The 27,005-nt window shown below is 41.7% G+C and overlaps 3 protein-coding genes across 4 annotated transcripts in view; 2 read left to right on the top strand and 1 right to left on the bottom strand.

The window, feature by feature from the left end:
- The window catches only part of clstn2a (calsyntenin 2a), a 150,966-nt gene extending 140,650 nt beyond the window's left edge, over positions 1-10,316 (bottom strand). The window contains exon 1 of the mRNA XM_070974154.1: positions 10,168-10,316. Coding sequence (XP_070830255.1) covers positions 10,168-10,240 — 73 coding nt within the window. The 5' untranslated portion in view covers positions 10,241-10,316. The remainder of the gene's footprint in view (positions 1-10,167) is intronic.
- A 2,643-nt stretch (positions 10,317-12,959) lies between these two features.
- nmnat3 (nicotinamide nucleotide adenylyltransferase 3) lies at positions 12,960-20,336 on the top strand. Of its 2 annotated transcripts, none has more exons than XM_070974528.1 (5): positions 12,960-13,033; positions 14,344-14,477; positions 15,971-16,154; positions 17,546-17,628; positions 19,517-20,334. In XM_070974528.1, exons 2-5 carry the CDS (start codon positions 14,366-14,368, stop codon positions 19,930-19,932), a joined length of 795 nt encoding a protein of 264 aa, XP_070830629.1. In that variant the 5' UTR covers positions 12,960-13,033; positions 14,344-14,365; the 3' UTR covers positions 19,933-20,334. The 2 variants fall into 2 exon arrangements, with proteins under 2 accessions (XP_070830629.1, XP_070830630.1); XM_070974529.1 differs by having other exon boundaries at positions 12,979-13,033; positions 14,332-14,477; positions 19,517-20,336.
- A 1,628-nt stretch (positions 20,337-21,964) lies between these two features.
- On the top strand, positions 21,965-25,267 carry rbp1.1 (retinol binding protein 1, cellular, tandem duplicate 1). The gene is made up of 4 exons (XM_070974530.1): positions 21,965-22,129; positions 22,595-22,773; positions 23,487-23,588; positions 24,518-25,267. The coding sequence occupies exons 1-4, from the start codon at positions 22,057-22,059 to the stop codon at positions 24,566-24,568; spliced, it is 405 nt and encodes a 134-aa protein (XP_070830631.1). The 5' UTR covers positions 21,965-22,056; the 3' UTR covers positions 24,569-25,267.
- Positions 25,268-27,005: the final 1,738 nt, after the last annotated feature.

The raw sequence follows: 27,005 nt of genomic DNA, 5'->3' as shown, positions 1-27,005 counted from the left end.
ATAAAAATACAAAAGTGATCTGCAAGAAGAAATGGGATATTTGCACTGACAAACACAAATCCAAATCCTCAAAGCTAATGTGCTGCTGCCGGGAGGGGAGAAGAAAAAAGAGGCAAAGTCAATGACACACACACAGAGACAGGTGGGGTGGTAGAGTGAGAGAGAGTCCTGGAGGAAGACAGGAAGATAGACAGAGAAACAGATAACTCATCTGACTGATGACTCATGAAAATTAAAACCTTTCTTCTTGAGGACATGCTTTCATTTTCCCTCCCTGCTGTGATTCCTTTCTTCCTGAGCAGCAGTTGTAGCTTCAGGTACACCAGGTGCATGAGCCAATTGTGTGCATGCATGTGACTGAAGGTGTGAGGAAAAACCACACAAACTCTCTGCCTCTTTCTCCCACATATACACATTAGGTTTTCAACACTTCTATATAGACTTTCATTCATTTCCTGGAGACTTACCACAACCACAACCATAACCACTACTTGCCTAACCCTAACCTTAACCCCAGTCTTTACCCTAAAATTTAATGATTTACATTATGCCAGCCTGCATTTTGTCCCCACAAATAAGACAAATTCCCACAATGTGACTGTGTTATCAGATTTATGTCTCCACAACGTGAGTAATACATGCCCCACACACACGCACTCACGCACTCGCACACACACACACACACACACACACACACACACACACACACACACACACACACACACACACACACACACACACACACACACACACACACACACACACACACACACACACACACACACACAGCTACGTTCTGTCTCCGCTCAAAATATTCCTTTGTTGTTTTAAAAATGATTTGCTTTTCAGTCACACACTGAGTCGCCTTGCAGGCAAAGTATTAGGAAACTTAAAAGAATTCCCTTTGGCATGACTCGCAGTAACACCTGTGATGTTACACTATATAGTTTCACTTTGTAGCCTACCTCTCCAAAATTCATGAAAACCTGTGGTTGTAGAGCATCTCCAGAATCATATTGCATGATGGAAAATAAATGGCTCTTTCATGGTTACTGTGGGAGGGAATCAAAAGCACCAAAAAAAAATCAAATATAAAGCCATTTCAAAGCGTATAGTAAGGGTTTGGACTGACTATACAAGAGACCCACACAGGACAACTTGAAAGGAAGATGAAGGAGATGACTCAATCAATGTGTGAGTGGGTGCATTTCTGTGTGTATCTGTCTCTTATATTTGGTTGGACATGAACACACACTACAGTGTTAACACATTGTATTAGGTGTACAAATACACAGCAGGCTAATAAGTTTGTATTGGAATTATAATTAAAACAGCGCGCAGCGGTGCATGTCTTCATAACCTCAGGCTTTATCATGAGTCACAACAGACTGCGGCCTATTGTTTAATAAAGGATTGCTAGGCCTGTGTAGATATAGACAATAGAAAACATTTCAATGACACCAGCTCATGGGACACAAGAGAAGTACTGTGCCTTGCTCAGTAGCCTCAGTTCAGTTGGTAAGTTGCTGCTGAACATTGCTCGAAGCCAAACTCTGACTGAGGACCAGCCATTTTCAAAATTGGTAGTATTGAATGCTTTGACTAAATAAGACTAAAAAGACAAAAACTCTCACCTTTCCACTAATGCAAAATCTCCACAGAAGTTCAGAGGCACTCATCCTCCTCCTTATTTGCCCTGGGATCTCCTCTTGCTGCACTAAGGCTATTTTTCAATATTTTACTGAAATCTCAGTGAGAGCAAACAAACTACATTTGAAGAACCTCACTGGGAAAAAAATTTGACAGACTTTTACTTGACATGAAGAGAGAGTTCCAAGATAAAAATGATGGCGGATGACCACAGTCATATATTCATCCATCCATCCATTTTCTATACCGCCTATCCCTTTTCGGGGTTGCGGGGGGGCTGGAGCCTATCCCAGCTGTCAATGGGCGAGAGGCGGGGTACACCGTGGACCAGTCGCCAGTCGATCGCAGGGCATCACACATGACAAACAACCATTCACACTCACAGTCACACCTAGGGGCAATTTTAGAGTCACCAATTAACCTAATGAGCATGTTTTTGGTCTGTGGGAGGAAGCCGGAGTACCCGGAGAGAACCCACACATGCGCGGGAAGTACATGCAAACTTCGCACAGAAAGGCCCCGCCTGGGGATCGAACCGGCAACCTTCTTGCTGTGAGGCACGCGCACTACCTGCTGCGTCACCGTGCTGCCGTCATATATTCAGTAATGAAGAAAATAAATGACGGATGCTGATTTATCACTGGTTTCCATTTGCCATAACTTGGTTTATCTTTCCTTGGGCTCAAGCATAACACTCAAGGTTAGGAATCTTTCATAAATGAAGCCTTTTGTACAAGAAAGGCTGAGTCTAGGGCAACTGGATTTTGCTGTGATTACCTGAAAATATTTCACCTCTAATCCAGGGGGCTTCTTCAGTTCTAACTGACTAGTGGACAGTCCCAGCCATTTGTCACTGAATGAAATACTACCACCTGAAATATTACAACCTATTTCAAAATAAAGGCAAAATGAGCAGAACGTTATTTCTGCACATAACACTGGTGATTCAGAGATTGAAAGCTAGTGCAGTGTAGAAAAGTATTAAACTTCTGTTACCATCTCTAAAAACATCACTATCTGGCACTATCCATACCTTAACAAGAAATGTTTTCAGACAAATATTTTCTTTATTTGCCCACAATGGTACGTTTTAGGGACATAACACCTCTTGCTGCACATAACATTCATCATGTGTGCATTTAGTTTAACAAGTAAAAACTAGAATTCAAAGGAATCCTTTGTCTTTCAACAGAATGCAACAGATCCAAGTCACTGGCCACAACTGGGGTCTGTGAGCAGACATCATTTAATAAAAGGATTCATTATGTATGGGTCATCTTCTCAAATAAATTCTGGAGCCTCACCGCACCAGCAACAGAACAAGAACTGCTGTTCCTCATCAAATGTTAGCCAAGGGAAATCCTTTTCCCATGCTGCATTATTTCAATCAATTTTCCCTCTCGTTTCACCCTTATTTTCATTTGGCAATGTTTCAGTTGTTTCTTTTGGAAATATTTCAAGCTCAATAGACGAATGCTGTGTTTCATTTACCGTGGAAGTCAGAGCTGTGAATGATACACACCTGAGCTGACCACGTTCCAGTGCAATAACATGGAAAATCAAGATGAACACAGTATTGTGCCCACAACAAACACTGTAGCCACATATCAACAGATGTTACTGTCCGTACAACTAATTTATTTTTTTTGCACTTTTTTGCATTTATTTGCACGGAGCCGCCATCTTGGATTTGGAAGTCCGGGTTTGTGAAGTTCTTCTGAATTCAGATTTCCCAGTAAAAATGGGAAGCACCCTTATTTCATACATTAGGAGGCACAGCATCCCTGTACCAATAAGGCAGCTGTTCCCTAGGAATTGTGGGAATTGGCATTGGATGTATGATCTCTAGACAGCCAAGAAGAATTTTAATTGCATGAAAGTCTACAACTACCAAGTAGAATAGTGATGTGCCATCCACTGACCTCACCCACACAAATAAACGCACAATCCTTCACCTCACCTCACAACGAGTCTGTCTACATCCACGCTAATACGTTTTCACTGTAAACATCTCAGCACCATGTCAGTCTCAGACACACAAATCACAAAGCTGTATCACACAGGAGCTACTGCAGAAATTTCTTTCACTGGACGGACAGATTTTTTAGCAGCACATGCACCATACATGTCACACTGTACATCCCTGGCCTTCATTTGACAGGCATAATGCTGATCATGTGGCCTATATAGGGTAGGTGTACTGTGTGAAGCCTCCCAGCACGCACTGGGCAACAGAGTTACGTACATAAACATAATATGTTATGTGTGTTCCTGTATTATTTTTACTGGTATTATTTTGTTCTACATTGTGCCCCACAATGTTTCCAATCTTTGAGCGCTTCAGTAGGCGTAATTTATTATGAGCGAATGTGGCTAGACTGTTAGTGATGTTGTGTGGATAGGCAAAAATCAACATATAGCATTTGGCTCACAAAATAATTTACCTGTGGTTAATGAACTCCTTCCAGTTTAAAATAATTTGTTTTAATCCATGTGAATGCAGTCTATACTCATGATGCAAATACAAACATAATGATGAAGAAATTACAAAACCTCATCACGTCAGTTTAATGTAATGGTTTCTGTCCCTGTAAGCTGTCTTTTAACAGAAAGTTTTTAATTAAGTTCATGTCTTGCTTTTAGGGATTGTTCTTTTTTTAAATGTTACACTAATTATGTTGTGTATTTTATCATATATAGGTATATAGGTTTTAATTCATCAGTGTGAAAATGGCATGAAGAATGATAAATACATAACAATAATTATTAGTATTATTATAATTATAATAATAATAATAGCACCACTAGCCTGTATGGGTTTCTCAAGAATCTGATCACCTAAAATCACCATCCCTGTAAGAAAAGTCATTTGTGTGTGAAAATGACTTCGTGTGACTTCACATCTCAGTCATGATCCAGCTAGCTGTTAGCAGGCCTGCACTTTTGCAGGTTATAGGTTTTTGCAGGACTTGCTGCTCTGACAACAGGTGCAGATAAATTTTAAGCCAGCTTTGAGGAACTGGAAAATCTAGACTTGTGTTGATTCATCAACAGTCAAATCAAGCATCCTTAGTTATCTGTGTACGAGTTTATCTGCCTGGGTTTGTATTTGCAAACAAACACAAAGACAATCACAATCACTGCCAATCATTGACTGTGTTAAAGAGAAGAGCCGTGCAGACCTGACTACAAACGCAATCCAACCAAATGACTGATGTCAAAGATCTACATTTCACAGTTTTCATTCTGATCCTTTGCACCACTGCCCACCAGATGTATGAGCGTCTCACTCATGGATCACATATGGCTCTGTTTTTGAAGAAGCAGCTTGCATCTCTGAAGCATGAAATTCACTAGGGTACGTCTATAAATCCCTGTATTTACTGACAATCGACATGAAATTAAAACACTTAAAGCTAGAGTAGGCAGAGTGTTTGTGAAGCATTTTTTGTTGTATTCGTTGGAATTGTCTTTCCATCCCAGCAGCAATCCATAAATCAAACGTTCAGACAAAAAGAAGAAATCTGGTTTCTGTGGCTGTAGCAGACCCGTATTAAGTCCATCCAATCATTTCATTTGGCCAAAATGAAATGATTGGATGGCCTTCCTGCCTGTCTACCTACACGCCTACCCACGTGCATTCTGCCTGTGCACACTTCACATATGACCTGAGTATTCCTGAGCCGAAGAACAACTGAGCTCTTGCTGCAACAACAGACTCTCGTTCAGCCACTAACCCTGTAGCACAAAGCACACACCCACAGCAGCGAGCAGCCAGGGCAGTTCGCCAATTCATGCTGGAAGTAAGGTACATTCATGACTGCTACTTTGCTTGTGTTTATATATTTGTTGCCGTTAATTTAGTTGTTTACGTATTTATTGAAAGAACTGGTCTTTTCATGACTTCTCCTCTCCCCAACGCTGCCTTGTGGCTTTGGAGGAAGGCATGAAGGGAGAGGATGGGATTTTTCAGTTGAATACTTTCAAAATCTGCCTCACTCTTGCTGATTTACCAACTCCTCAATCACAAATGAGCTTCAAACATATAATTGCCGAAAAAGCAGGCCAACCCGTTTTGAACACAACTAGAAACATGGCTGTTGGAGAAAAGACTGCTTCAAGATGCCCCACTTCTGAAACCTTATTTTAATTCCAGCAGATACAAGATGGAGCTGCGTGGCAAACGGATCATGATGCAACTGCATCCAGTTAATAAGAGGGTTTCTTACATGAGCCCTTACTTTTCACTGAATTAATTCATGCTTCCAAATGACACCCTGATATATTCTTGAGTGACACCAACTGAAGTTTGAAACAAGCCTGAAGACAAGCTGAAGCAAGCAAATACATACACTTGACAACACACTGAACAACTGGTCAGTAACGACTGGAGTTCTGGAAGTCAATGTCCCCACAAATCCTGCAAGAAAATCATGTTTCAAATCTTGAAGAGAACAACTGGATTTGAAGATTTAAGACCAGAATTTTTACTTATCACACACTATGTTTTTTTATCTGCCAACCGTCAGCACCAATTGACCCAGACTAGAACAGAGCAGACCTCAACCCTTGTACCCAATCTTTTGATGTTGTAGGGTCATGGTTTAAGAAAGCTGGTACTGTATCTATGCAATTCTTTCTCTCATTCTCTCTGTTTCTTAACTCTCTTGATGCCTCTTACATTTGTGTTCCTAAAGCACACAGGAGAAAATCATGTGAAACGGTTATGATGAAATATTTGTCAAGAATCATCATCCATGTTATATAAGGTTTAAAAAAAGCATAATTCTCCTTTTTTTTTCTCTTTCTACTCTTTCCTCTCCCACTCCTGCCCCACTGTCTCGGTCTCCCCTACAGTACCACCTCAGTCATTTACCAGCCACCAGGTGAAGCTTCAGGGGGAAAATATGTGTGGGATTATATTAATAAAAAGAAAAGTAAACATGTTTACTCAGGAAGTTTCAAGGTACAAGAGTGTCGGAGTGTGTGAGTGTGTGTCGTGCATTAGTGAGAGAACTAACAAGAGTGTGTGAGGGTGTCTCAGAAGTCAGCTCAGCATGCAGTGTTTATCCACCACATATTGAGCAGTGCTGACCAGAAAGCCCCACCGGGGCCATTGGACCAGCTGGTGTAATACTGGCGTATACACACAGCGCAAAACACAAACACCTCTCTGTCACAGACACACACACACACACACACACACACACACACACACACACACACACACACACACACAACAAACACAGTCATACTCGCATACATCATCCTATGGCAGCCCTTCCATTTTGCTTCTCTCCTCCACCTTACGCCTCATCAGACATATTATAATTAGCCGTGCTGAGTAATTAACATCCAAATTAGGGCATTCATTTACATATTTTCCCTCATTTGCATATGCTTTCAGCAGCATACGGACCTGACGATCCTCCACACACTTATAAATGTCAGTACAAAGCAGGGTACTCAGTCTTTTTCAATACAATCGCCTGCCATCACAGCACATGCACACATCTTTTTACACATAGCATACATGTATTTTTTTTCTCCTTCTAAAGCATTAGAAACAAAAAAAAATGATAGTAACAAAGAGAGAATGTTTGAGTTGGGGGGTGTGAGAAAAGGTACAAGAGAAAATCTGGACAGGCTAGGAAAGGGAGAGAATATAAATGGGACAGAGGAGGGGGTCGGTAATAGAGGTACCCAGGATAGAGTGAGAATGTGACACTCTCCAGATGAGAAAAGGCAAAGTAAGACAGAAAGAAGACTGCCTCGCCATTTATACATCTCACTTAAGCCCATAAAACTTTGAAATTGAACCCATGGCTGTGGAGAGAGGGAGAGAGAGAGAGTGAGAGAGAGAAGCAGCTTTGGAAATCAGAACGAAGACTGCTCGGGCTTGGAAAAAGAAGTAAGGAGGAGAATGACGAAACACTTCTCTCCCTCTGTGACATTTGCCCTCTGAGTGGCATCAGCTCAACGGAGCGGAGCAACCAAACAGTGATGCGGAGTCGAAGGGAGAGAGAGAGAGACAGGGAGAAGAGCACGAGTGAGACAGCAGAGGAAAGAAAGAGAATGGAAAGGGCATGAATAACAGTAAAGAGGAAAAGAGTGACAGGACGGGGAGAGCAGTTCCCGCCAGACATTGTTTCAGCAGTCATCGCACAGAAGAGGAAAAACCTGAGTTATGCTTCTGCATTCCACATCGCTTTCACGATTTATGTTCCGGCGAGGATAATGCAGCTAGACGGCTCTGTTGAAAAGACACCCGTAAATCTGATCTTGTTTCCGATTTTTTTTTCTCCCTTTTCTTTCTCTTTCAGTGCCCCTCTAATCCTCTAAGTCTGTGTTCTCCGGCATTCTTCTGCTCCAGTCTATTTCCTGACTTCTTATGTAAAGGTATTCAGCAGCAAGCCTGTGTCTCATGTACATACTCCATTGCGCTCAGTTTGTAGAGCTTGTAAATACCAAATCAACGCACACACACAGACAGACAGACAGACAGACAGACAGATACACACACACACACACACACACACACACACACACACACACACACACACACACACACAAAAACTCATTCTGTGTTCATCTTATAAAGCAAGCAAACAGCACACAGAGGCCTTGGTCAATTTTTACAAAGTCAAAGCAACTTCAGGCATTTCAGAAAATGTTTGGTAACGTGATATTTGACAACCAGGCCAGATTATCTACCTGTGCATTGCATAGCCACTGACAACTGTGGAGATGTATATAAACACACACACACACACACACACACACACACACACACACATATATATATATATATAGCATATATGGCAATCAATGTTGTTCACACATCACATCTGCCTTTGACAAGATGATTCATGAACTTTCTACAGAAAACAAGCTCTTCTCTGAAGTTAATCTAAACCTAGTTAAGCTTCCCTATGGCTCAGGGCCGTATGGAGGTCCTTCACAAACAGGGAAAAAAAAGGATCACGTTTGGTTGAGCGCAGACAGCCAGTCAGCTCAGTGCTCTCACCCGAGAGACCCAATTAATACCACTGTAAACCGCCACTGCCCTTCATAAGCAGCACCAGTCGACGCTGTTTGCGTGTTTGAGAGAGACACAGAGAGTATCTCACAGTGAGGATGTGATTGAACGCAACGCTCTCCCCATGGCTGCCCTCCCCAAGCACTCAACGATTATTGTAGACAAAAATCATCTTCAGATCACCGGCCAATCATGACCTCCAGCATAACCGATGATATCCTCAATGAATGTTGTTTTTATGATGTTGATGTAAATACTTAAATGCTAATTTGAGAATTCTTTTAGTCAGTAAGTGAAAAAGTGGTGGCATGGAAGTGTATGGATATATTTCTGTCTGTACAAGGGCCCATGGAACCTAAGGCTAGTATCTGGGGGCTGTATCGTCCTGATATTCTAATTAATAATATGTGCATACACACAGCAAAAAAAAGGCCTAGTATGGATAAAGCATACGAATCAATGTATATCAATAGCAAGAATGACATATATACTCAGAGGTAAACTGAATTTGAGCGAAATGATTTGGGGACCCTTCATACATTTTGTGGAACATGGTGACTTGGGGAGTGCATTGATATGAGGAGACGACCTGGATGATTTATGGCAGATTGTGAAGTTTGTCTGAGCTTGTGAAAAACCTATGGATTCATTGCAGGCACATTTTTTTTACTTTACTACATATTGTTCATTGTTAAAGTATATGTATATTATATTTATATGCATAGATATATTTTTACACACTTCAGGGTAAAGACAGGAGTGTTTATTCTACTGTTGATGTGGTGCACCTCTTGTATGCATTGAATGTGTAAATGATAAACATATTGTTGACAACAGTAAGTGAAATAGTGATGAGCTCTGTGCATTGTCAGTCAGCTGGTGTCAAATGATCTGTCCACATATCTGACGGTCAATTAAACGTTTAAGCCATTTTTCAAGCTAAAATACCAACTATTCCCAGTTTAACTTAGTCGTTTGTGAGGATCTGCTGCTTTTCGTCGCCTCATATTTTCAGGTTTACAAACGTTAGTTCAAGTCCAATGGCTGTTTTTCACTATTATGTATATTTTATAGTTTAAAGCAAAAATCAATTGATGATGAAAGCGTGAGTTGCAGCCCTAACGTCTACAATGGCGGGTATTTTTCGTCTTTTTTCATTTGTGCTCCAAACACACCACAGTAAAACTACATGGAGCTACAACAAAGCTGTCATTCCCCACCAAACTGAACCTGTCCCGCTAATTGCCCTGTCTGCCATTCGTGAACTTTGACAAACAAGTCAATAATTGCCAAGAAACACACGCACACGCAGTCCGCTACTGAATATTCAGCAGAACTTAACAAGAGACAGACAAGAAAAACCTAAATGGCGACGAAGTTATCGGATGGACGGTTGGCTCTCTGCTTGCCAACTTGGGCAACTCAAATGCGAAAAAGCAGCTTGTTTCCCCCCCAATTTTTCTTTTTCATGTTCCTACCTTTTCCGCCGAGAGCGCAGGAGTGGCCCCAGATGAGCCAAAACAGCAAAACGGGGATCCCGAGTGTCGGCATGGTTGTCGAGCTGTGTAGGTGATGTCTCCTCGTCCTCTCCTCCTCTGAAATCCTGGTTCACCTCCGGAGCGCGAGGATGTTTTCAACTGGCCGGGAGCGCGAGGGATAGTCTGTGGGTAGAGAGACAGTCACTGGTAACTGTAAGCAAAGAGAGAGAGAACGGCTGACGTTTAAATAGCGTTGACACAACAAGGTTTCCGGTTACCGATTTCAAAATAAAATAAACTTCTCTATCAACGTTGCAGAGTGTCACGCAAGGGTCCTAAACTAAGGTTGTATTTATACAGGGTTAAACTTGGATAATTTTTACAAACTAGTTTTCGCACTCTGACGATTACGGATGGTCCGAAATAGGTTTCCTCAAGCATGACAAATTATACAATTTTAAGTTGAAGAAAAAGGCATCCTTCTCGGGTAAAATCTGTCTTTATTTGGCAAACTTGACACATCTGTTAATCAGAAAGAAGGAGCAAGAGATGGAGATGAGGGAATGTAGGGAGGGGATCTGGCTGAGATGGGTGTGAATGTGTTGGTAGTTTGGTGTTCAGAGGGGAAAAGATTGATTTTTACTCCCCGGGAAAGAGTTGCTAACCCAGAGTTAGGTGCCAGTGATTGCATTCCTCAACACGAATGCAGTTACACTTATTTTAACAGTTCAATAAACCCCAAGCTAATATCAATTCTCCCATTATTCGTGTTTTTCAACACATGAAACTTCTAAATCAGTGTTTTCCAATTTTTCCGGCTTGTGGCTCTTTCAAACAAAGCAATGTCCATGTTGCTGTTAATAATGTCTACCAAAGTCCCCCCCCCCCCCCCCCCCCCCATTTTATGCAAATCATTTTCATGATATTACCCAGTAATTCAGAGGAAAACAAGCAAGGATTAGAGGAAGATCTGAATAACTGACTTGAATTACTGTTCTAAATTATCTTCAGACACATTTGTTTGACATTTGCTCGTTATGGTAATAGTAACAGATACAAGATCAGATTTAATCTTAGATCAGTGGCCACACATAGCTGATGCCCACCTGCTGGGCATTTTGGTATTCAGATTAGTCAGCAACCCATGTGCAACCTTGAGTCATTTTATTAGCTGTTACACTCCATTAACTGCCTGTGTAAGTTAGGCTGAATTTGGAGAATGTGAAGAAAAAAAAAGGCTTTAATTAAGGAATAACAAGAGTTGCTGATTTTTTCATCTTCTCGCAGAAATGCTCCTTTCATAATCGAATGAAGCAACTGCCATATATGATGTTTTTCCAGCTGTATCCTCCTAACAAGCACCCAAACAGCACATCTATACTCCCCCTCACAGATTTGAGTCTTTCAGTTTTCACCCTGTGGCAGAATCGCTGGTTTTCTCTAAAGGCCGTATGTTCTTCATTTATTCCCCCATGTTTCGTCTTCTGTTGGGTGTGGGTGTGTGTGCTGGGGATTAGAGAGAGTGAGAGAGGGCAGACCTCAAGTGAGTTAAGAGGATAACAAAGATAGAACAGACGCGCGCGCACACACACACACACACACACACACACATGCAGGGCCGCATTTACATGCACACATAGTCACTTACACACACATGCTCCCAGTTGGCTGTTTCCATGGGCAGTGGCAGCTAAGTTGGAGCAGAGCGGTGATGCGCAAAAGACGGTGCAATGAGCAGATTTCCCTTCTACTTGTGGTCAAGCCATCAGCTCAGCCATCATTCAGGAGACAGAAGGAGTAATTCACTGTGGCATCACCGAACTATTGCTTTTTATGTTATCCACAAGTACACATTTTACTCTCAACATTACACACAAGCTCATAAGGAGTAAGCTAGTTGTCTTTTTGACTTTCCACTTTTTCCAGCTTTTCTTGCAAGCCTAAACAGTGTTTGGCTAATAAATTATTCAACAGTTTATGACTGTTAAATTATTCATATTATTAACAAATACATTCATTAAGCTACTGTATCCTCACTGTGATAAGAAATTACCTTAAAAAGCATAGAACATACAAATGTTAACCCTGGATTACTTCAATCAGTATGCATCAAAATGTCTTTTTCATGTGAACAACATTCTGTGCCAGCGATGCTAACAGCATACACTGTCTCAACCTGATTGTCTCATGCACGTACAGTGTGTTTGTATGTGCAATCCCTGTAGCCATAATTGTCTCCAATGGAGTGGAATAGAATTTTCTAGTGTTATATACCAGTGGTCTGTGAAATGACATGGCACATACTTGAGTCTTCATTATTATTATTTTAAGGTTATTTTCATCCCTCTGTGACAAAGGAGAGTTATTGGAAAAGCCATTTGCTGTACAGCCATTTTGCAGGTTGCACTACAGACAGTCAATTAGTGTGTTCGACAAAGCTTTTCCTTTTCATTTGACATGCAGTTAACAACAATGGAAAGAAAGGTTACTAGTAGCACGTAGGTGTTTGATGCTGCGCGACTGTAAAGGTCAAATGATGATTATAGTCGGTTTCTTCTGGGAAGATGTTGTCCTCAGCCGCAGTAGCTCAAGCATTAAATTAAAGCTCAACGTAACACTGATCTCAAAGTACTGTAATGTTGGCCGTCTTTACTGTATGTAATTGCAAAAAATTTACCAGCCGCTTGTACCGTGTGTTTCAGTACCGCGGAGAGCTCCGTCACTTTGCCCAGAATCAGCCTCCTTCCACCTGAGGGCGTACTTGAGCCAGTTTTGCCTCGGCGGAACCATCCAGCAGTAGCTTCACAGAATGGGGGAGTGGAAAGAGTGTGACACTGTTACCAAATAGCAACAATGTGAATCGAAGGTAATGAAGTATTTATCATTTCTACCCTTGGTCATTTTTCATATTACATTTTGTCATATAACCATTTGAATATGATACTGTTCGGTTTCATTTACATCCCGTCTGGCGAGTGTTTGTCGCTTGACACGTAGTTTTGTTCGCTAGGCTAATTGATGTTAGCCGCTTGTTCAACGTCAAGGCTCCATTGACTGAACGCTGCTGCAGTTCGTGTGCTGTCCGGTGACTGAAACGATACTGTTACAACTGTCAAAAGACACACAGCAACTGTTTTCTACGTCTCGAACGTATGAACTTGATGCTGAAATGGGAAAGGCGACAGTCTCTTGTCTGTTGATCAGTCCAGGCATCAGTCATTTGAGCTGTATGTCCACAGCACTGGACCGCAGAATGATCACTCTCCGACAGGAAGCTACTGGTAATTTAAAGTCAAAGACGGTGGACATCCTGCAGTTTGTTTATTGTCTGCACTTTCCTAATACATTTATTTTCAAACAAATCCAGCACGGAAACAAATACACCATCAATATACTTATAGGATACATTACATCTGGTGGTAACATGACTTTATAGCGTTTTTATGTGAATGATATTTCTGTTGGTCAGACAGAAGGGTCACGCTAAAAAAACGTCGTAAAGTCTGATAGAAGTATTATATAGTGCATAAAGTTAACCATTTAACTTGGAAATTAAATGTTTAAAGTCAGAGAAGTTCTTCAAATGATGGCTGAATGCTTGCTAGAGAGGCTAGTTAAAATAAACCACCTTTCCGAACAATGTAACAGTATATATATATATATATATATATACACACACACACGCACACGCACGCACGCACATGCACACATTAGAACAAAATGCCACTGCCGTTGTTCCCCTCCTCCAGTGTCTGACTCCGGCAAAATGCCGCCACATTTATTCTTGTCTGTGTTTCTAACTGCTTTGGGTGTCCCAGTGATAAATGGACAGAGAGTGGCTATGCTGTGAGTTGCCTCTCACTGGGACCACCTGTACTAACACTGCTCATACATATTAAGGTGCTTTGGGATTCCAAACTCCCAACAAATGACAAATTGGTTGCTAACCTTAATGCAACTAAGGCGAACCTCTGCAAACTGTTACAGCATGACAGATAGGTAAAAGTACAGACTGACTTTTAGATGTGTAAAAGCATAATCTTTCTGCACATTATCCTGTATAATGTCCCAGAAGACTCTCTCTCTACTTGTTAGCTACCTTCTGTCTTCTGATGTTTGCGCCCTGTCCTGCGACTCCTACAATGTTACTAATTCTTTCTTCAGCTTTCCTCCTAGTGGACTGAGGAGGTAAACCAAGATGGCCACCTGCCGTGTTCCACTAGTCCTGCTCGCTTGCGGCTCCTTTAATCCCATCACCAATCAGCATATGAGGCTGTTTGAGCTGGCCAGAGACCACATGCACAGCACAGGTACGATCCAGACATCATAGACACTGTGTCTGCTTAACGTTTGTGTGTTTTTATTTGACTTTCTAGATAACCTTCAGGGTCAAATCAGCTGCTGCTGTAAAAGCTCCCCGATAATAGCCACCAATTAATATTATTTTAATGAACAGAGCATCAAATGACAATGTGCACAGTGAGGGAGACTTTGCTCACAGTGATTAACCCACAGAGAATTATGACTCAACTCTGCAGCTCTGCAGGGCTTTTTTAAACTCTAGCTCACTGTTTTTCGTTTATGTCGACATATTTACGGTTTGGTTTCACCGCTCTCATCAGCCTCATGTCCAGCAGCAGGAGCAGGCAGCATCTGTTTCCAGCAAACAAGCCCTGATAAACCTGCTGTCTCTTATCTATCCAGCACCAACCAGCAGACATACAACGTTAGAGACTAGCTGGAGGAGTTGGTTGAATGTAAGAGCTCAAAGGAGAATAAATGTGGGACTTCCATATGTCAGGATGCCATAAACTGAATGCTAATGTTGCTTCATGTCTTCCTGATGTGGAAGCAGGCTCTTTACTAAAACATTAGCTGTAACAACTTTATGAGGCTATAACAGAGCTTTGTTTTTCAGCTTATTGTGGAGCCCCCTAGTGGCCCAAATATCAATAAATGCAGCTTTAAACAAAGCCAAATTCTTGTGTTTTTGCTGAACTGTAGACCACAAGAAGAATCAATTAAAAGGAAAATTTGATTGCATTGATTGTTTACACACAAACAAACAGTAATATGTAATTTTTTCTGATGCTGCAGAAATCTCGGTTGCACTCCTTGTTGTCCTCTTCTACACTCCGTCAGCTGAGGCTGTGCTGTGTGACGTGCTGCTCGACAGCCACATATAAAAAACATATCAGCACAAACAGTCTCCTTACATTAAACCCAGGCCATTTACTTCCCAAGCTGCTGTAAATAAGAGCACCAGCCTGGACGCGTGGTCACACGACATCATTATAGCTTAAGAGTTATACCGTTCCTGAGTCAGCTCTTTCTAAGATGCTTTATGAATCAGTGCAGCATTTCATTGGGCATGAACATAAATAATGCTCTTACAGTTTCCCTTTGACCCCTTACCTATAACACATCAGGTGACTAATTTGAGGGCAATTATAAAATGACTATAAGCTGCATACAGGAGCGGTTTTCATTCTCCTGTTTGCTGAATGTTTGCACTACAGTTGCAGATCTGTTGTCATTTAACCACTCAAATGCACAATTTGCTTCTGTATTCACTGATCAGAATGAGATTTTTAAACTTCTACATTATAAGTTACAAGTAATTATATATTTTGATAATTGTCATTATCATCAGCCTGTTTTAAAAAGATTAGTTGCAGCATTTCTCCTCAAATGTGCGATCTGACAAAGAAGTAATAATATTAACGTAAGATTGATCTGATGTATGTTCCATTTCTCAGCTGTCATGACCCAGAAAAACTGTATTAATCGTCTCTCCCTTCAGGCCAGTACCAGGTAGTGGGTGGCATCGTGTCTCCAGTGAGTGACGGCTATGGAAAGCAAGGCTTGGTACTGGCTAAGCACCGGATTGCTATGGCAAAGCTGGCACTCCAGAGCTCCAACTGGGTCACGGTTGATGAATGGGAGAGTCAGCAGCCAGACTGGACAGAGACTGTGGTCACCATGAGGTATAAAATGCTTTTACAGCATTGACGGAGTTAAAATAGCTTCTTTTGGAAAAAGAAGGTTGTAAAGGAGAAACTGTAGGATAATATCAGCCATTGGTCCCTCTGTGCTGCCTGTCACCTGTTGTCAAAGTACACCATTGACTACATCCACTATTACACAAGACATTTATAATGCAGTAAGTCATTCCCTGTCCATCCATTCTATGATTACGGACGCTCCAGTGGTTTATTAGAGAGGGGATTTACTTCACAAAAAAGCCTTTTATGCAGAGTACAGGGAACATGCTATGGCTTCGTGTCACCAGACATTGTGGGATGTCTGTCTGAATCCATGTGAATGCAGTATTATACAAAGTGTTACTCAGACGCTGCTTAATGTTTCCGTTAGCTTTTACTGTCCCCGTTACATCCTTCTTCATCCTTGATGGGATATAAGACAAATATTTTTTAGTTTCTGACATGTCCTAGTTTTACCACAGTACCAGCAGAGTTCACAGGGATGCACTCTCCTCTGCTGCGCCTCTGCCTGCCCTGCTGCATGCCAACTTCAACCGCTTATGTAACACAGTGTTGCCTGGTTCCCAGAGCCTAAATTACAGGTTCTGGTTGATTGGGAGCTGCCAGACTAGACTCGACTCATGTCAGGTCTGGGTTTTTCATGAGGTGAAATAAGGGGTGCAGGCTGTTAAAATCACTGGCCAAGTGGGAACTGTGTGGTTGCAAACGGCTGTTTGGCACATGAATATGGGTGAAGACAGGCCAGCAGCATTGATATGAATAAGGGCAGTCTGACTCCATATGGCAGAAGTTTACTGTCCGGAAATATGAAATTTATTTCTGCTGTTTTGCCCAAAGGAATTAATCATGTAATTAAAAAAATAGTTCCTCACACTGTATTACTGCACTCACTGACTTTATGTCATGCATTACATTTAGGCTTGTTTTAACAAGGTCTCGTATCCTTGCTCCATTAAACTTCTTTTATTTTATTCCCTCTCCTTCTCCCCTGTTCCACTTTTCTCACAAATCTCTTCATGAGTTAACACCAACCCTCCCAGCTGGTTGTCTCTAAGCAGTGTTTGCGCAACATGGGTGCTGATCAAGGGGCCTGTTGTCCGGAGCAGGCCACGTCACACGTCCTCTCACCCCCCTGCACACACACACACGCACACAAATGTGCTAGAACACCTTTAAGGAGCTTAACTTGAAAACACTGAAGTTTTTCCTTCATCTTTGATGGACGCATGGATTTTTCTCTTTCTAATTCAGTTCAGTTTGATAAAGCTTTACTGGCATTAGATTGAAAAACATGCATATACATAAACCATTTCTAAAAATAAACTGATGAATTCTGTGTCTCCCTCTCTCTCATACCTTTGGTTGTTGGGCAGGTATCATTATGGGCGTATTCTGAAGGACTATAAGCAGAGCAGAGGAACACATGACTCCAGTGGAAACAGCACTCCACTCTCAAGTAAGGACCTCTTGTTGTTGGATACTCGGGATTAGTTCAGAAACCCTTTGACCACTTAATTTGCATTGGCCGTGAATTCCTCTCATTTTGGGACGGCAGTGTTTGTTGGTTGGTTGGTTGGTCAGTCTGTCACTCAGTCATTTTGTTGGTCCATCACTTTCGTCCAAATGTATCATAAATATCTGATATAACTGTTTCATGGGTTGCCATGAAAATTGGTACAGACATTCAAGATCCCCAGAGGATAAAGTCTTTAAAGACTTTGGTTTATGGTCAAGTACCTGCAAAACCAATGACATTCCCATCAGCCTCAGCTACACTTTGTATTTAGTGCTAGTTAGCAAATATTAGCATGCTAACATGCTTAGACAGTAAACATGGTCTTTATCCCTGCTGAAAATCAGCATGTTAACCAGTGGTGGAAGAAGAACTCAGATCTTTCACTCAAGTCAAATTAGTAATACCACAGTGTAGAAATACTCTGTTGGAATTTAAAATCCTCCATTAAAAATTTTCTTTGAGTAAAAGTGCAGAAGTATTAGAATCAACATATACTTTAAGTTCCAAAAGTAAAAGTACTCGTGCAGAATCATCATCCCTGTCAGAATAGTTGGATTTGGATCAATCCCACATAATGTGCCTGTGCTTAATGCGTGCAAAGTCGAAGCCTAACGGTGCTCTGTGGTCCTGACTAAGTGTGGTTAAAGAGCATTAGGGATAGTTTTAATACTTTTGAGACTTTGTGTGTGTGTGTGTGTGTGTGTGTGTGTGTGTGTGTGTGTGTGTGTGTGTGTGTGTGTGTGTGTGTGTGTGTGTGTGTGTGTGTGTGTGTGTGTGTGTGTGTGTGTGTGTGTGTGTGCGCGCGTGCGTGTGTGTGTGAGTGTGAGAGAGAGAAGGTCAAACTCACCAATACATAGCTATAGCATGTGTGAACATGATGTTTGTTATGTAACTGGAAGATAGCCAATCAGTATTCAGGAATGTTTTCCTGGATTATCTGTGATTTGTCAGAATCATTGACAGGGATATCCGTCCAGGCCCTTCTGCTGCTTCACACAACATGATGACAGCTTTCATACATTCATTCAGAAATTGAAAAGTTTGTTATTTTGGTCTCCTTTATAGTTATTTCTAACAGTTCAGTTTGAGTTTTTGGCCTCGGTGTGATTTGTTGTAGCCTGCAGCACCATGAATGTCTTTTCAGTAGTGCAATTTGTAGAACTAGTAAGTCTGTTTTAGTTATCTTCTGATTTCTCATGTGCCTGGTCTACACTCACAATGTTCACTCACTTTTTCTTGGATATTTTTAGCACAAAAAAATAAAGAAAATAATAATAGAATTTTTACTCCTCAACAGCATGGGTATTGCCAGGTTTTTATTTTGATTGTAGACTAGCCAGTTGGAAAACACCCAGTGGACTCTTTCCATGTATTCAAAATAGCAACACCTAAGCCCTAAACAAACACCTAATTATCTCAATCTTTGCCATCAGGTTTGCTCAGAAAAAGGAGAAATGAAATATCAGTGATTTAGTGAACAGGGTGATCACCAAGTCATTTGAAGGAGACCAGTGATGCCAGAAAGGTGACAATCCAAATTGTGAGTGACTGATGAGCGAATGCCCTTTGAAGATAAAACAAAGGATCGTCATCAAGCATCATAAACTATCTTATTAATCCTGGACCTTTTTATTACTCAAAGTGAATCATATCGAGCAGTAGATCTGTCCCCTCATTGCAAATCAACGCTTCTCTCAGCTCATGTAGCTTATGTGAATACCATATTTGTCATGCCATGTTTTATTGTTTTATCCTTTTTATGCTAAATATTCAAAGATTAATAAAGAAGTAAGCAGTCGTCCTCCTCATATCCCGCCTCTCCCCTCAGGCCACTGTCCCCAGCTGAAGCTCCTATGTGGAGCTGATTTCCTCAACACTTTCGAGATCCCTGGCCTGTGGCGGGACGACCACGTGGAGGAGGTGGCCGGGCGGTTCGGCCTCGTCTGCGTCAGTCGAGGGGGGCTCCAGCCCGAGCGAGCCGTGCACGAATCGGACACCCTCTCACGCCACCAACAAAACATCTTCTTGGTGAGAGAATGGGTGAGGAATGAGACGAGCGCCACTGAGGTCCGCCGGGCTCTGAGACGGGGGCTGAGCGTAAAATACCTGATCCCAGACTCAGTGATAGAATATATACACCAGCACAACCTCTACACAGAGGACAGCGAGAGGAGAAATAAGGGCACGGTGCTGAGGCCACTCACCAAACAGGCACAGCAGCCTGTGAAGAGCCTGGATGACTGATAGATGGTCGTACATGGGAGCCCTTGAAGTGTGAATTCATTCACAGATCAGTGCTTCTCTTCAGGGACTGTAAGCTCCGTTACCTTCTACTGGACTGCAGTGTGATAGAGGTTTCCCTAACCCTGAAAATGTCTGCAAAGAAAGACCTAATGTGTTTTCCAGGCATCACTTATTTTCACTTGGAAGCATCCACACAGTGCTGCAGTGTCTTTTGAATCATGCCCATGATGTGAAATACTGAGCCTCATCTTTGTGCTACAGTGTCAATGAATGTTTGTTTGCTAAAGGTATTCACCCTTTGTAGTTTTACACATTGCACATTATTACAGAGTGAGATAAATAGACATAAAAGCCTGTATGTTTGAAGTGTTTTTGTCTGCCTGGTGTTTTTTCCTTGGAGCACTTTAAATGTATAAAATCATAAACCAAGCAGGGCCTTAAAAGGGATTTTAGAAATAATGAGCTCATGAATCCAAGTCCCACCTACAATCCAAATCTCACCCACAGACACCAGGAAGAAAGTTTTTACAATATGCACAGAGATTCATGCATTGAGAACATTCAGATATATTCATAAAATACACGATATCTGATTTTAAAGCGATAAAGTCCTGCACTCGTTTCAGTCTCTGTCCCTGGTAAAGACAGGCATTCAGTGACTGATGGTAAGATATATTGCAAAATGAGAACAAAAGATTAAGCTTGGAAGCTGAATCATATGGAGAAAATTGATCAAGTCTTTTCAGAAAGCAGACGAAGTCAAACGCATCAGAGATGTCCCAGAAGATGTCTTCTTTTTGTCAGTAAATGACCGGCTGCGGTGTCAGTAAATACCATATCCCAACATGAGCCTTTTGATTCTGTTGGTGAAATATTGAAGCCTTGATACCCACCATGAGTGTATCTGTGTGTTTTAATGGTATGCATGTTAACCGCTGTAGGCTACCAGGATTAAGTTTTTAATTGTAAAAATATGAAGAATATGTGTATATGAATCCTGTTATTTCTCACACATAGATCATTGTTGGTGTCTCTGCTCTGCAGCAGCCTCCCAACAGCAATTCATTGTGGATCTATTCAGCTTCCCCATTGTCGTCCACACACTGTGTCTGAGAGGCCTGTATGATTTTCCACCAAAGGATTTAAAGTAATCCTGACAGTTGCTCAGCTACGGGAGGTGTTTTCTCACTGAGGCCAATGGCTGACAGCGCCACTGCGAGTGATACTAACTGGCATCCTTTGAAAGACGCTGTGTGTGTGTGTGTGTGTGTGTGTGTGTGTGTGTGTGTGTGTGTGTGTGTGTGTGTGTGTGTGTGTGTGTGTGTGTGTGTGTGTGTGTGTGTGTGTGTGTGTGTGTGTGTGTGTGTGTGTGTGTCTTTGTCTGTGTTCCAGTCAGTAAGGGATCTAGACAGTGGGTTCGCTGCAGCTGGCCCAAAAGAGAGATTATCAAATTAATTGAGTTATTTAAGTGAGACAAAAGATGTGACAGTCCTATTGTGCTGCATTTAATTGTTCCAGCTGGATCATTTTAAGCTCAGGTGATTCTGCTTTTGTACTGTGCATATTATCCACACAGAGTGCTCCATTCAGCCACAATCACAGGCTGATCAATGGTCTAATAGATGTTTGTGTCATTTTAATCCATTAGTCTGATTGTTGATGGCCCTGCAGTTTGATTATAACATGATTAAAACGGCTGCATCTTATACAACAGAACCAAGCCAAATCTGCCACACGTGGAACTCCATATAAGTGAGCCTGTGTCAATTAATAAAGGAAGTGTATTCATCCTAATCCCACATAGGCGGCGTAAGCATTCTGCAACAAAAAGCACATGTGTATATCCTACATTATGTATGCATGCCTCATGTTCCCAGTATACATTACGTAGGGAGAGCATGGTGAGGATTGAGGGGTTACATGGTGTCGACAGTGGGAGGGGAGTAGGAGGTGCATACATTTTCCATAAAAAAAAACAAAAAAACGGCAGATAATCGGATTAACGTGAGTGCGGTTCAAATTGAGCCTTTTTGACAGCGGGTTCTGCACTCGGTCACAAGTAGCCGTCCACAGTGGACCTCCTCATTCACGGGAAGTAAGGAAACCAGCAGAGAAACAGCCAACATGCCAACCGATTTGAACGGATATTGGAAAATGATTTCCAATGATAACTTCGAGGAGTACCTGAAGGCCCTCGGTGAGTTGAGAGCAGCAGGGGATAGAGGGTGACAGGCCTGGGAAAGGCACGGGAACAAACATATCATCATTGCATCGCAAATATCGAGCACTTAATTCCAAAACTGACCTCATCAACCCTTTAAATCATTCTGTACTATTCTTAAAAATCCTGTGTGAGCGTAAGATTACAGCCATCCAGTATGTTCATGTCTCACATTGTATCAGTAAATTAATGAGAGAAATACACATTTGTTGCGATACTTCATATCTTCTAGTTACTTCTGTGTAATGATTGTGGTTATCATCTGATACCAGTCACTTTTAAGGCTTATCGCAACATAAACAAGCTGGATTGAAAAAATGTCACATATACACGGCAGCATCTTACAATCATTTCATGTGTCTGAGACTAAAATGCCCTGCTTCTCATGGTCCTTCTCTCCTGTCTTATTTATTTTCCACTTTCTTTGGGGACCTGTCGCAGATGTTAATGTTGCCATCAGGAAAATCGCCACCTTGTTGAAGCCTGACAAGGACATCGTCCACGACGGGGACCACATCATCATCAAAACCCTCAGCACCTTCAAAAACTACAACATGGACTTCTATGTGGGCAAAGAGTTCGAGGAGGATCTGTCTGGAGTGGATGACAGGAAATGCATGGTGAGTGTTTGGAGCAATGCTTTCAGATGGGATTTAATATATTTTTAACGAATGCATGCAACCTTTTTAGAAACCTGTTAAAGCACGTCTTTAGACTCTAAGGTTAAAATACATTGCTGCAGGTGAAGGGACCTGTGGCAGTAATCTCCCATTGGTGGAAAAGCTGTAGGTGTGTAAAATGACTTTTTCTTGGTGGCACCTCTCCAGATTATAATGAGCATTTGGTTTGGTGAGATTTGGCCATTTTATTTTTTCCACCGAGTTCCAAAACTTTCCTCAAACTTTTCACATTTTTTTCAGTGAATTGGTGTAATGAAGACTGATATCAGATACTGCAGAAAAATAAATGGGCGAGGCAAGATTCAAGACTCGCGTTTATTTCATCAGATTGTGTCCCTGAATGCCAAATAGGATCAGAGATTATCTGTGGTCCCCCTTGGAAAACCTTTTTTGTATGCTGATTATAGATAAGCTATAAGCTGTTAGGAGGGTGGCTGAGACAAAGGGCCACGTGCGTCTGTATGTGCACATTTTATCTGAATAAATATTATAGATTATTGAGCTTATAAAGAGGTGGTGGAGGAAGGACCGAGAGACTCCCAGTCAGCATATATATGTTTAAATCTTTATTTTTATGAGAGGAAACTTGAATCCTACACCCGTGCATCATGCATTAAAATCCCATTTCCTCCTCGACCTGTGACCTCATGCAGACCACTATCACCTGGGAGGGAGACAAGCTGGTGTGTGTGCAGAAGGGAGAGATTGAAGGAAGAGGCTGGACCCACTGGGTGGACGGAGATGAGCTTCATCTGGTGAGAAAACATCAGCTCCTGCCATGAATATTAACGTGTGCAATTTGGACACTTTAATCCAAACCCCAAATGCCTCTCAGCGCTGTATGCGCGGTGCATATATTTTTGCGTGTGACTCATGAATTGGCCCACTCACTCCAGCAGTCGTAACAGCTGTGTGAGGTGCATGCACACTGAGAAAAGACTTTTTGAAATTATGTCAGTGGAGGTAACGCATTTTTTGATTCTCAAATCTTCCATCCAGATCAAAGTGACACAAGATGACGCACAATTAGAAATTCAACTTTTGTGCATATTTTGAAATGAAAGCCATCCAGATTCTGCTACTCATTCATCTTATCTTCCAGTGATCCAGCACATATCAACACGGCTCCAGCCATGTTATTATCTCGACTTATGTCTATCAGAAGGACTGTGTTAACCTTTTTTTTTTTTTTTAAGCATCTCCTCTGTGAAATTCATTATGTGGCCCAGTGTGGCCTGTAATGAAAGCATTAGAATCTGAAAAGACTTTAAAGTAATGACTAGCGAATTACCATTTTCATTAGCTCAGCATTATCAGATTTCGGTCTCTTTGATTGCTGCTATCAAAGCTAAGAAAAAATAATCTGCCAAATTATTTGGTTTAAGTGATGCCAACAGATGTTTTCAATCAGCAGCCATGAAATTAGTTATTAGTTGATATTTCCCAAGAGCTGGAGGAGAGTTTAAATGTAGAGCAACAGTGCCCTCTGGTGGGACAAAATGCTTTGCAAGGTGGATGCTGGCAGATGTACAAGCCCACTAAATTACCCTTAATTATTAGAACTACTGCACATTCAAGGCCTATTTGCATCCTTTACTAATGATTGACACCCTTTGTTTCTTTTTCTGAGTCAGACCAACTTTTTTAACTGTGATTGCTTTGAATTGTCTTTTGTCCTCTGCAGGAGCTGAGAGCTGCAGGAGTTGTTTCCAAGCAGGTCTTCAAGAAGACCTAAGATGGCTCTTAATGAACGAGACGGTGCCCCCGGCTGACACTGATTCACAGAGACATACCAGACACATCCCATGTTTCCAATATACCATCCAACTTCCCTTTGGCCCATTCGTACATCTCTACATACGTCTGTCTACCAACCTGTTGTGTATTTTTTCCATTTCAAATACTATTTTTGCCAGCCATCACATTTTACAAAAGTTTCCATCAAGATTTTTGCCTTACTCTGCCAAAGTGAATTCATATTATATATATTACCATACAATTCAGCACAGTGAGGGCCAGGCCAGAGTTTGTATCATGTAACATCACGAAATACAACACTGTATAGTATGTCTGTCTCAGGGTGGTTGTGCTTTTGATTAACAGGTTTAGATGTGTTGGACACATACATACTGCTACTGTAGGTGTAGCTGATCTGATAACGCCATGCTCTGAAATGACCAGTGGGAAAGTAATGAATGCAGTGAAGAGGACGGTAATACACCAAGTGAAGAGGGTTGATCCCATTTTAGTTCTCTGAATGACTGCTGTGGATGGAAAAGATGGCATCTGAGCGTGTTTGAGGGCCGTAAACTTCTTTGCTAGTTTCCAGAATGGATATCAGTTATGATGTGTGTGTATTTATCCCTCCCAATTCCTTTGGGACTTCGCCATTGATAGTCTAAACTAATCAATCAATAAAGTAAACAGCGCTCAATACTGTCATTTGTGTTTTTCTGAATGGTTAAACCTGCCATTTCTCTCCTTTTTTTTCTTTTTTTCAGTCACAATTGTTTTGCAGTTCAGTGGCAAAAAGCATTGAAGTGATTGGTTGTTATTTACTGAAGTTTCACAGGCCAACAGATCAGATCAGGCATTAGAAGCCTCTTTGATCTGAAAATGTCTTTCCAGACATGCATGAGGAATCTGAGGGTCTCAAGTTGAGAATTTCAGTGGGTGAAGTGAAGCCTGTCGAGCTTCAGCCAGAAAACTCGAGACACACTGTGCTCTGAATCAGCTCATCTGTCAGCTCACTTTGTGCAGTGCCATTACCAATTGGGCAGTCTATATAAGCTGTCCAACTCACTTGCTCATTCGTTGCTGCTGCTGCCGCCGCCGCTGCTGCTCTCCCTGCTGTTCTGCCTCCTACTGCTTCGTATGCATTCACACTCCTCCACCACCCCGGCATCTACCTGCAGGCCCTGTTTATTTATGGTTCCCCCCTGGAGTTGTTATTGATCTCTCCTTGCTCTTACTTTGACTGGTTTAGAAAATTATGCTCCCAGGGAGGGGCCCAAAGTAATGTGTGGCGCCAGGGAAAAGTCTTCATTTGTATTTATTCTCAATAAAAGGTTTCTACTAAGTACATGAGATGTCTGGCTGAAAGTCAGTCACCCAATGGTCAACAATCAACAGGCGAAAACATCAATACAGGAGAGGATTTTCAGCATTTGTCCTCCTCTGCTCAAAAATGTGTTATTGTTACTTTGCTGCCATGTTTGACCTTCACTGTGCAGAATCGAGGATGTGCAGAGTTTTACACAGGAAACTATTTGCACTTTCAGCTTATTCACCTTAAATCTGAGGTCAAGACATGCTACAGAGGGCCATGATTTTGTCACCTTACAACTGGGTTTTAAGCCAATCATGGTTCAATATGCAACTTATAGAAGTGTGAAACCTTGAAACCTCCTGCACACATACTGTACACTGAGAATGTACTTCTTGTGTCCAGTACTTGAAGTTGTAACCTGTAATATTTTAGTCCTGGATGATTTGGCAACACCTGTGGTTATTGGGGACAATGCTAAGAAAATTTTGATAATGCAGAATGTCATTAGATATCACCTGTGTTGATCACTGGCAGCTGGAAATACACTTTGAGCAGTTACATAGTTTCCTGTAAATCCTGCTTCATCTACATCCAATGTGGGAATGGTGCACTCTGTCACCGATGCTGTAGTATAATTTTTTCTAATATGTGATGATATGTGATGACTGGAGAAAATATTATAACCAGTGGTAACTGATAGTAGTTGATTTATTGGATGTGATACCGTGATAGTATCTGATTTGCTGAGAGTGACATTAAGTGAGATTAGAGAGTTAGATTAAGATCCTGCCTTCATTAATCACCCACACAACACAACATGCATATGCTATTCGGTGCACACAACAACATTACATGCACACGCCATGCTTCGGTGAAATTGCTTCCTCCGCATTTAACCCATCCTGGTCAGTCCTTCCTCCGCGACAGACCAGGCGCCAGTGCCCGGGGACCGAGTTCCTTCCTGTCACCGTTGGTCAGGTGGTGATCTTCTTGCATGTTTTTGGTAGGGTTTGGTAGGGTGAACACGGGGAGAACATGCAAACCACACAGAAAGGCCCCCGTTTTCCTCGAGCAGCAGGCACCAAAGGCATGGTGGAGGACACGCCACCAGTGCCCACAGCAG

Source organism: Chaetodon trifascialis, chromosome 11 (genome assembly GCF_039877785.1).
Source record: "Chaetodon trifascialis isolate fChaTrf1 chromosome 11, fChaTrf1.hap1, whole genome shotgun sequence".
NCBI lineage: Eukaryota > Metazoa > Chordata > Actinopteri > Chaetodontiformes > Chaetodontidae > Chaetodon > Chaetodon trifascialis.
The sequence above is the reverse complement of the archived record's forward strand: the minus strand, read 5'-3'. Positions and strand labels throughout refer to the sequence as shown.